Consider the following 12,020-nt stretch of genomic DNA (forward strand, 5'->3'; position numbering starts at 1 on the left):
CCAGTTACCTACAAAATCCCTCCATAAAGTTTCTGCCCAACTCTCACCGGTGAGTTCTCCTCCTCTACCCAAAGGAAAATCAACATGACTTTTATTTAAGTAGATACCCCAAAGACTTCAGAGGAAGGCCACCCTACTCAGGAGCCAAGGAAGTCCCTCTGTCATTCACACAGTTGACAGCTGACAGCTGACACCGTGTTGTTCAACCTTTAACATGACAGATAAAATTGTAGTCTTTTACAGCTAATACAGAGCTAAAAATGTAAATTGCTAGAAAGAAGAGATTAGAGGAATACATTCTTTGAAAACAAAGAATGGAAGCTATACCAAATTCTTCAGGGGAAAATAAAATGAATACTTTAAAGACATTTGATAATGAGATGGTATAGAAAATGATGTGGATTATGCAAATTACTTTGAAAACTGGAATAGGCATTACTTTTTGTTATAGGTATGCATACGATACTAGTACAATAGAATCCTGATTCCTGCACACCACATGCTCTATGTACCACCTTAACAGCAACGAAAGAAAAGAGGCTGTCCATTAAAGAAATTATATGGCTTTATTTTAACTGCTGTTAAATATAGACTAGTTAACCTTCACAACTAATGAAGCAACAGGCTCAAAATGGATTCATTTTCCTTACTGGAACATTTTTAGTTTTAAATACCGTTGTTCCCAACTCAAAACTAATGTTAGTTTGCACATTAAGTAAGTGCTATACCCACACAGGCACAATAAAGACTATAGCAATACAGGCAATGTACTCTGCACGATCACACATGCAATTATCACAAAGCAACACGCCGTGTAATTTTACGGCCAATACAGCAGATCCGAGTAGCAGAAAGAAAAGCAAGGGAAGATTTGTGCATTTAAAGGCCACTTGTGAAAGGCAAAGTCCTCGGAGACAGGTGAGCCAGTGCACAGCTTGCTGCCACCTCCAAGCATAGGGAAGCCTTGTTTTCTGTCCTTCTCCACCTCATCCTCCCACTCTGAACCACCTACTGCCCTTTCGCTTGTGCTGGCTCCTCTGCTTGCCAGCGTTCAGATCAACAACAAAGCTTCACTATTCTGATTGCTAACTCACATGGCTCGGACCCGGGAAGGAATCTGCAGCCTCGATTCATTTGCCAGAGCTCAGGCAGCGGCAGACCCCTCCAGGAGGCACTCAGCAAGCCGAGGGAGGACCTCCCCGATTAGTCCGCAGGGAACGCCGAACAGAGGGGCACTCATGCCCTTCCTTTTGAAGTTTTGCCACTGCAAAACGAAGAATGAACGTCACAGGACTAGAAAGGAGATAACATAAGCCCAGTACCATGGGTTTTTAACTATGACAGAAGAAACCTACTTCCTTTTAGGAAAATTAAGCATTTTCTGATCAGATGAAGAACACTGAAGAATATTTCCAGAGAATACTCTGAAAATTCAGGACTGTGAGTATCCGAAGAAATTAAATGATGACAGAGGAATTCATGCCAGTTGACTTAGGACAGAAATTTAGAGGTTTCATGCCATTTTTTGCAGTGTTATGGCACAACAACAAGGCTTCAAGTTGAAGAGCATATTATGTAAATACCACCATGTACAGTATGTATTTATAAGCCCACTGTTGGTAACACAAGGACAATGAAACAAAATAAGAACATCTGCTGGAATGTTAAGTGTCTTTCTAATTAAATCCAGTAGTTGAATGAATCAATTCATTACCAACAAGTCTGGTTTATTATCTCATTAATACAGCTGGTTAATATTATGAGGAGATTAGCAGGAGAACTTGAAACAATCCTACAACAAAAATGAACGCCCCAAAGATACACGGGCAAATAAATGAGACCAAACAACGAGTAAAAAGACTGAGCGTTTTAGACATGTAAAGAACAAAGGGGAGAACAAATGACGGGAAAACAAAAGGCGCGCAGCAAACCTGGCACTCTGCAACAACAGCATAACAGATGCCTACTGGCAAACAGAAAGGCTGAGCACCCTCCCCCAAGCTCACACCGCTTACATGGCAAAAAGATGTAGTTCTCGGAATAACCGGCCCCCCACGTTAGGGAGCTAGGCTGTATCCCTACAGGCACCTCTGCACAAAACAGCACCACATTTAAAACTCTTCTGGAAAGAGTAGGTTTAAAGCTCTGCCTAGTATTTGAGCTTTCTTGAGCTGTAATAAAAACGAGTATCAAGAAGTACTGGCATGCCTCTCGAAACGCACACATGACAGCTTCCTTCTTCGGCAACCTTGGCACTACAGAACCTATCTGCTGGCACTGCTGCATTCCCTAATTTGTGGTCGCATTCTTGGAAGAGATTTTATACTGATTACAGGATTTTTTCCTTTGTTTTCTGGAGTATGAAAGATGGATGACTAATGACTTGCCAAATAAACAGTATTCAAAAACAAAACTCAGAATAAAGGAAATAAACCACCCTGTCATCATCCTCACCAATAGCACATGCAAATACGTTCCTTAGGGAACGGAGAATCAATACACTTAACAATTTCCTCGCTCTATGTATTAAAGCACTCAAGTACTTCTATTAAGTTGAATTATTATTCAGTCTGAGTTCACGAGGAATTATTTAGCTATTACTTCTGCTTGTTAACATGCTATTGACGATATTTAGTTAAAATGTCCATGTGCTCTAGGAGAGGACTCATCCCGTAGCTTCCCCCAAGATCAGTCACGCTCAGCCCTGTGCGGTTTTTCATTGAATGCAAATGAGCACTTCAAAAGCATGCTTAATCCTACAGCTAAACCTTGCCAGTTTTGCAGAAAACGTACATATTCTGTAGCATCCGCTGTCCGGGAATATGTGAATTTTACTCCAGTAAAATGACAGATCTAAGAAAAGCTGTAGGTTACCAAATCCTAGTATCGCAGGAGTGAGTTTCTACAGAGCAGGTGTCTGCTGGGAGCTGGAACTAACAGAAATACAACTGTGCTAAATAGCCATATTTAACAGGGCTGCTCTGTCGGGGAGCTTAGGATGTTGCAGTTTCATTAGCATTAACAAGTGTTGCTATGGGTACCGGAGTGGAGGCATCAGAGTACAAGTGAATAGAAGGAGTGGGAAAGTGATTAATAAAAATGTGAAGTGTTGGAATTTTAATAAAACCAATCCGCTTGCCAACGAGATTATGTTTAAATAATAGACTACATTATTGCCTAGTTCACCAACAGGTATATGCCACTGCTTGCCATCTTTCTGCTTAAGCCCAGGAAGACAAAACCCTGCGTGAATAACAAGAAACACCACAGCAAAAGCACTGTGCTCACATTGAGAGGGACATACGTACATGTGCACAGACAGATGAAAGTGACCCTAATAAGTAGTCGTAACAATATTTAAGTGCTGATGCTAATATGCCATTTATAAATACTTAACACATTACAGACAAGTTCTGTGCAAGCTCAGAGCCACATAATACCTCATTTCTGGGTAAATAGCATTGAGTAACATTAGCATAGCAGGGTTTGATGTCTTTGTCATAAAAATGAAACAATATTTATCTTTAATTCAGAATGAAATACTTTTATTACATCCTTTAGCACTACTCTGATTTCTTACCACTGCTGTTAAAATTAGTGCCATTTCTGTTTACAGAACACCTGGAGGATGAAATGGTAGCATTGCCTGTGTACCCATGTCAAAAAAAACTTGTGCTATAACTTGTGCTATACTCAAAATACAAAGTCAATTCCTATCCTTTGCAAAACTAGGAAAAAATTACCAAAAGAACATATGTTTATCTGGTTTTTTTCTACCTTCCCTGTCCAAAAGTTGGAATTAAAAAATCTACAGTAATTCCCACAAGTGACAACCTATGTGACGATTAATAGCCGAACTTCTGCTTTGCTGTTTCATTAACCACTGAAGGCTGTTATCTTGGACTCTTCCTATAGCAGGTATTTCATCGGTTTCAGTAACATCTTCAGAGTATTTCCCAAGTTGTAATGCATCCACTCCTCCCAGTCAATACATAAGAACCAGTTCCTCTGGAGGTGCTTTAGGATTTAGCCTCGCCTGTGGGTGCTGCTCTAGGTTTGCAGGATAGATCCTGGCTATTTCTTATGTGCTGTGAGGGGAATGCTGGTTTTCATTACTCCCACAGCCAAAACATCTTCAGCACGCCTGTCTTCCACTCCTATCACTACACCTTCTTTTCTAACCCCACCCTGCCTGCTCCTCCTGGATACCCTTACCACAGTCTTCCTCCTCTGCAGCTCTAACACCTTCAGCAGACAAATCTATTCAGGGGTGTGACACAAATTGGGAAACCAAGTTCAGTTTAATTACTTCATGCAATTTTCCATAAACCTTAATTCTCAGTTGCTTCTACTCTACCCTGTTCCCTGCCCACTACCCAAAACCACAAATGTGGCACATGTATGACTTACACCAGCCATCAGCCCCCCTCCATCCTCCAGCTCCGTCCTCCCAAGAGCACTTATTTATCTTTGTCATACGATCCTCCCCAAACGTTTCCTTTCCTGAATCTTGGCTTTGGGTGCAGTCTGCTGTGCAAACTTTGTGGTTAGTTCTACAAATATTTATTTGTGCAAATGTTGCTCTTGTGAACAATCTCATTCAGCAGGCTATCAGACTTACTTCGGTGCATTGGCAAGATGAAAACTGTAAGCATAAATACAGAGAGACTGTCTTAATAACTAAAGAACTGTATCAGTCTATACTTTTTTTTTATTATTAGAAAAGTAATAAAGCAAATCAAGATGATTCTGAGGTGGTACTCCATACTCAGCGGTCTTCGCTGACATCTCCTCTGTTTAATGTTAAAAAATGATATTTATAAATTACTTAGGTTTATATGAATTATTATACTGATTTGGCCTTGATATACTTGGCCTGTTCAGCCTGGAAAAGAGGGCTGAAGGGAGACCTCATCGTGGTCTACAGCTTCCTCACGAGGGGGAGCGGAGGGGCAGGCGCCGATCTATTCTCTTCAGGGACCAGCGATAGGACCTGAGGGAATGGTGTCAAGCTGTGACAGGGGAGGTTCAGGCTGGATATCAGGAAGAGGTTCTTCACCGAGAGGGTTGTCGCGCACTGGAACAGGCTCCCCAGGGATGTAGTCATGGCACCAAGCCTGTCGGAGTTTAAGAAGCATTTGGACTGTGCTGTTAGTCATAAGGTCTGAATTTTGGGGTGGAGCCAGGAGTTATGTGGTGCCAGGAGTTGGGACTCGATCCTTATGGGTCCCTTCCAACGTGGGATATTCTATGATTCTGTGTTTTCAGGGGTTAGACAGAATAGTCGGACACTTCAGCAAAGAAGTTATTTTTGAAGCAAATAATATCGATCTTTTACTGTTTAGTGTGATCACATGACATGGTAGACATGGAGTTCAGTTCTGTGTTAAGGTATTAAAATCTGACATTAAGAAGCAATGATTAAAACTTGCCCTACTATCTTGAAAGATTACCAAGGTAATTATGTGGCCTGAAACTCTGAATGTTTAGTTCCCAGGGAGAGGAGGAAAATATCCAACACAAGAATCTGAAACAGGAAAAGAGTGGTCATTTTGGTTCTTGTTTTGTACTTATGGTCTAAACCTAACTAATTCAAATTACCACTTTTTTTTTCCTGGTTAATTTGCTGTTGTATACATTAGCATATCAAAGGCATCATAATAAAATATTAAACAATGCTGTTTTAAGGCTGAGGTTTAAAGACTAAATCTCAGCGATTTTCAAATGAAAGCTGCTGCCATGCTGATCAAGACTGATTTTAAACCTTTAAAAATATCCCCTGGAGGGTGTCAGAAGTGAAGATCCGTATGTGAATTCAGTGCTTGTGTATTTTACCGCTGCCACTGCTCCATGGACTTCTCTGAAAGTATTAGCAAGCTTGAAGTTACCATAGAATAAGAGTCATTTAGGTTGGAAAAGACCTCCAAGATCACCAAGTCCAACTGTCAAGTGACCTACGGAGTCCCATCACTAAACCAGGTCCCTTAGTACCATGTCCACACATCTCTTAAATGCCTCCAGGGATGGGGACTCCATCAATTCCCTGGGCGGCCTCTTTCAATGCTTGACCACACTCTCTGTGAAGAAAGAATACTTACAAAAAGGCTCTTTCAGGCTTCTGTAAACCATACAACATATAGGTAACCTGTAGGAACCCGAAGTTCCTTCAGCCTGTGTCTCAGAAGATGTTTTCCTAAGCTTTTGAATAACAAAAATACCAATGCCCTCCACCACCACCGGGCACATTAGACAGTCTAACACAGAATACTGATTTTCTGTATTTCAAAGTGATGTGCAAGTGCTCATAAATAAAGGCCTGCTGTCAGCAGACAAATTCAGTACATAGGAGTCTATCTTAGTTTCCATTTACTACAATTGTGACCTTAGCTCTTACAAAACCAAGGGGTCGTAACAGTATGTTTAATAAGGAGAGTAATATTTCTTCTATAATGTGTTAACTAGTTTACTCTGTACTTGTTGTCATTATTTAGCAGAGATCAATAATCCTTTATTACAAGAATTTTTCTCATCTTTTCTCCTGTTACTTTTGCTATTCCTCTAAAAGGATTCAATTCCCAAGAACATATTTATCTACGCAGATTCAAAATTTTTCCTCTTGATGTTAAAAAGGCTTCCTGGTGGTCTTTTTAAATTTTTGCTTTGCTTTCTATAGACAAAAGTAAGACTGTCTGATTTTCCTGTAAAAATCTAAAGCCTCCTTTTGAGGTTCCTATGAGACACCCTCACGTGATTATAATGGGAATTTTACCATGCTCCTGACTAAACCGTATTACAGGGCTTCTAACTCTTTTCCAATGATATACATTCCTTGAAAAATGCGTTTGAGAAAAACGAGTTTTAAAAAATGTGAAATTTTCATTGTAACTGTCACTTTAATTTTTATAAGGCTAACAGAAATTAGTCCTAAACTCAAAGTGTATCCCGAGAAACCCCATTTCTGACGTTTGTAGGTTTCATAATGGCAGGACGGGTGGAAATCTCACTCCGGTATTCTGATAGAGCTTCTTGGTATTCAGAAGGCCTTCAAGGCCAACTTGTTTACCAAATTTTGTATTTAAGGTGAATGAGTACAACGAAGAGGCACTGTGGTATCAGAAGCACTGTGGTATCAGAAGCACTGTGGGCTGTTGCTGTTTTCTTAGTGACCTGGAGCTTTTCCAGATGGAGAACAGCAAAAGAAGTTGTTTCTACTTTTAGAATCAAACCTCCATAAATTGGTATTCAAACTGGAAAAAACAATGGCTGAAAAGGACAGCTCATTATAATGTGCAGTGATGTGGATCAATATAGTTCAGCCTAATTGATACCTTAGCTAAGGAAAACAAAGCCTTGACTGTATTTCAAATAATCCACTATTTACACATTTTATACATTTTTTTTTTGGAAAACTAATTTCAGAAGAAAGTATTTTAAAGTCAGAGCTCAAATATTAATGTCTTGTAGATCTCGGTGACATCTCACCGCAGTCCATATCAGATTTCTGTGAACATACTCTGACTTTATCCCAGAGTTTGAAATGAACATTTTGTGATATTGTACTTACTTCTCTTGACCTTCATGCATTTATTAAACATAGGACACGGATCTTTACTTCTTAAGTATGGTGTACACTTACTGACTGTTTCTGCTAATGTAGCTCTTAGACATGGATGGTAAAATAATTGAAGTTAATTTCCTCAAGAAACAGAATTAGAACATGAGAATTACTGATACAAGTTGTTTATGTTTTTCAGGCAACATTTTGCTAACTGTATAAATACATGCAGACTCCTGAACATTAAATTAGCACAGTAATAACACAGGCTGCATATTTTCATTCCACAGAAGACAAAATCAAATTAAAACCTCAAGCAGGATGTTTTCTGTTACATGCCATCCTTCAGAAAAAAAGCTCTATCTCATTTATTCGTGCATTACTGAGTCATAATAAAATTCCATGCTGGCACACTGGTCAAGACAAATGCTAGCAAGATGCTCCAGTGACAGTAGCATCACTTATTACTGCAAGCATTTGTTCCATAACCACTGCTGTTTCCATGCCATGAGTTGTGTTCTGCTTTGGGCTGACGCAGCGTGCACGCAGACCTTTGGCAGAGCGCTGTGCCACGCTTCCCTCTGCTCCTCACCAGCCCCTTCCCTCTTCCCGCACCTCTCGGAGCAGATCCAACCCGCACAGGAGTCCTGACATCCCTGATCAGCCTCCGGCTGCTCTGCACATGGGTTTGGTTCAGAGGGCGGTTTTGGGGCACGCTAACTAGATTTGATTGGAGTCCAGGTACATGCAAAACGCGCTCCAAGTCCTGGCACAGGTCTCCAACAAGGGGCACCGTTGCAGACAGCTCTGCATCACGGGCATGCTGAGGCTGGTTGGTGTGGGAAGGCTGACTGCATGGGATCCCAAGTAAAAATGCCAAACCACAGAATACAGTTGTAGGGACTGCAGCACCAATTGCTTTTATCTACTGCGCCATTCCTATTGCGCCAAATTATTTGTTAATGTAGAAGAACCACACCGTACCTGCTTGTGAGGTTGAAACAGATGGCATATCTAGTTATAAAGCTTCTACACCAGACAGATAAAGAGAAGGCTCTTAACCTGCGGCTACTACAGAGGGCAAGAAAGAGGAACAGCTGCTCCTCAGGGACCAAACCACTGATGATAAATGGGAGAATGACATCTAAATGAGCCGGCATCAACCAGAAGCAGCTGGGCCATTTCACAGTGGTCACTGTCTTTCACAAAAATCAGAGAAATATAAAAGAAAGTGGAAAAATACCCGTTCAGAAGAGATGGTCCAGTGAAAACATAAGGCTAAAAAAATCAAACAAAGTTTAATAAAGCCAGCTGAAATATATCACTAAGGATGACAAAAGTGAATTTTGGACTAATGAAGCCACTGACAAAAGATCTACTCCAAATCCTCATTTACAGTTCTACTGTATCAAAACAGTAGTGGCAAACAAGCAGTGAAGACTGAAGCATGGAATTACTCGCTGGGAAACCCGGCCTTGATATCAATGACCAGACAGCAGACTTGTAACTACACCATTTCCTACAGTTCAGAAACATTAAAAGTTGATAGTTACTGCTGTACATTGATTATCTATGATCCTTTTTAATTAGAGAATAAACTCAAGCAAAACACGTTATTTTCATTTACTTCATAATTACAATTTGACTGCCATAACATGTAGCATGTTTTGTAAAATTAATAAAGATTTTGGTTCAGCACTCCGGGCTCCCTACCATAATCAAAATATCAAATATGGGTAACTATTTATTTATGATGAGGTTTGAGCACTTCACACTTGTGCAGTAAAAAAAAGTGCTATTGTTTATATTTCAGGGTATAAATCTACTGCCCCACCAAGTGGGGCAGAGAAGTTCCCTAACATGAAACAGTACTGCTCGAATAGCCACACGCGTTATGTTTGTATTCTTATGTAGTATCTGGCATATTCTTATTGAGGAAAATTGCACATCCCTCAAACCAACTTCTTAGCAGTTTGGCAGCTTTCAAGAATTTGCACATTAGGCAGTACAGTTTCAGTCTGGCTACATCGTTTTAATAGTACTGATAACACATTATTTAGTTCAACAGTTAGCAAGTCTTCATTACCATGGTTCTTCCCACATTGTGTGATTCTTTTATGCATATCCTGATGCAACATTCAAAGCTATTTTAAAAGGTCCACAGAAGGACATTCGGATGCTTTCAGGCTTTCCTTCTGCCTTCAGCCAGCTGGGTGTTCACGGAAGAGAATGTGAAGGAGAAGCCTCAGAGACAATCTGGGAGCACCGAAATTTTGGCATTGAGAACACACAGGTAAGGAGTTCTAGCAGGGACTGCAACACAGGACACGATGGAAGGAAGTGTACAAGGTTGAGAAACGTTATGAAGGCTGTTTGGACAGACAAATCAAGAATTTCACCTGTACTGAAGTAAAAAAAAAATATTTTTTTAAGTCCTTGTCCTCCTTTCCTACCATCCACGCCTATTACAACAGCATCCCAGTTTAAGCACTACATCCCTCTTCACAAAAGCTGCCTGAAGTCTCAGAGTGAGAACTCCATCATCTGTCTATATGACAGGCTCATTTTACTGCAGACATCAGAGGATATGATTTACAGGTTTGGTGCTCTTCCAGAGAACTTAGCAAAGCAAAACACAGTAAGATAATTGTGAACAGGGTGTTTCAAGGGGCACAGCAAACTCTCCTGGCATCTGTGCTACACTCAGAACAATCACAAAAACTTGTACCTCTCTGGCCCTCACCTCCAGATCTACATAAAGCATTTCCACATCCATTATTTGTTCAAGTAACGAGAAACTCTTTTCAGGTAATATTGAGGCAGTTTAAGTGACTTCATCAGTCTGCAGACTGAGGAACCACCACTCGCTATCATAGAATCATGGAATCATACAGGTTGGAAAAGACCTCCAAAATCATCTGGTCCAACCATCACCCTACTACCAATGTCACCCGCTAAACCGTGTCCCTAAACACCACGTCCAACCTTTCCTTGAACACCCCCAGGGATGGTGACTCCACCACCTCCCTGGGCAACCTGTTCCAATGCCTGACTGCTCTTTCTGAGAAGAAATGTCTCCTCATTTCCAACCTGAACCTCCCCTGGTGCAACTTGAGGCCATTCTCTCTGGTCCTATCACTAGTTATCTGTAAGAAGAGGCCGACCCCCAGCTCCCCACAGCTTCCTTTCAGGTACTTGTAGAGAGCAATGAGGTCTCCCCTGAGCCTCCTCTTCTCCGGACTAAACAACCCCAGCGCCCTCAGCCTCTCCTCACAGGACTTGTGCTCCAGGCCCCTCACCAGTTCCATAGCCCTTCTTTATGAAGGTCTGGGCAGAGATTTCAGACAACGTAAAGGCTTAGCATGCAAACAATTATCATGTTTAAACTGTGCTGCAGTCCACGTGCACATGCTTAGATAGTCTGAAGCAGCTTACTTCTCAGAGCTCTAGTCTCCGCACATGGTGGCTGATACTTGGTAGTGTGCTCCTAAGTCAAAGCCTTGACTGAACTCTGAGCAGGTAAGAATTGGCTTGGATTCCTGGATTTAAATACAGCTGTACCTCCACTAGTAAGCAGTTAAAGAAATTATACCTAATGAAGATCAGGGCCATCCATTTTCTTCTTCATTTAACCTACGAAAATTTTCTGAATTCAGAGAAAAACAAGTTGCAAGCCTTTACTGGGTATTTTTGGAGAATACAACACAGTCTATGTCTTGTGCTAATGGGAGTTATATATTCATGGCAAGGTGTGAAGACACCCCTTGTCTTCAGATAAAACACACTGCACATTTGTAACACATCTATTTGTAAAATTATGGCAGGTTAACAGGCAGCTCAGATAGTATTACCAAGCAATGCAATCCTTTAATTATTTTATTAAGCCATAATTACACATTTAAGAAAATACTTAGTTTCACTTGTATATTCACCTGTCATCAGTTCTGTAGTTGTAAGAAGTGTCCTGTGGAAGGCTAAAAGACACTACGGTCTTATTGTAACAGCTGCATGGAAGTTTTTTGCCTTTTTACTATTCAAAGACAGAAGCACATAAAAGATTATTTTACCAATTGTAACTTAGTAATTTCCACTCCTCCATGTGACCTATGTGCTTATTAGGTAACCATTTCAAATTACTATGAGATTGCATTTTTAATTAAAAATCATAACAAATATGCTCTTAAAACATTTTTAGATAATACTGTTTCAGGAGATTCGTTCTTGTAATCACATTACAATAAACTGTGCTGTGCTCACAACATTAATTACCGAACCTATCCTCCAGGTATAATTACTAGTTGTTCTATTCACAATGATTAACCTGCATCAAATCGAAATCCTTTAAAGAGCTTATAGTGCCTACTGGCAAAAGGACTCTCTTCCTCTCTCCAAAATCTGTGGCACAGTGGAAACACCGGGTCTTGAAATCCTGAACTGAATGCGCGTAGGTTTAACTTAAAAAACA

General features: G+C 40.5%; 1 protein-coding gene across 4 annotated transcripts in view; it reads right to left on the reverse strand.

Moving 5' to 3' along the window:
* Positions 1-12,020, reverse strand: part of ZNF277 (zinc finger protein 277) — a 57,342-nt gene that overhangs the window by 39,661 nt on the left and 5,661 nt on the right. Inside the window, exons 1-2 of one of the 4 annotated variants that reach the window (XM_083800832.1) lie at positions 11,488-11,585; positions 9,642-9,959 (exon numbers count right to left, since the gene is read on the reverse strand). The exons of 1 other annotated variant lie outside the window; for it this stretch is intronic. In XM_083800832.1, the coding sequence (XP_083656958.1) occupies positions 9,642-9,693 (52 nt within the window). In that variant the 5' untranslated portion in view covers positions 9,694-9,959; positions 11,488-11,585. Of the gene's footprint in view, positions 1-9,641; positions 9,960-11,487; positions 11,586-12,020 lie in introns of those variants that run through there. 2 more of the 4 variants (XM_083800833.1, XM_083800835.1) reach the window with 2 other exon arrangements.

This window comes from Anser anser (assembly GCF_964211835.1).
Source record: "Anser anser genome assembly, chromosome: 1".
NCBI lineage: Eukaryota > Metazoa > Chordata > Aves > Anseriformes > Anatidae > Anser > Anser anser.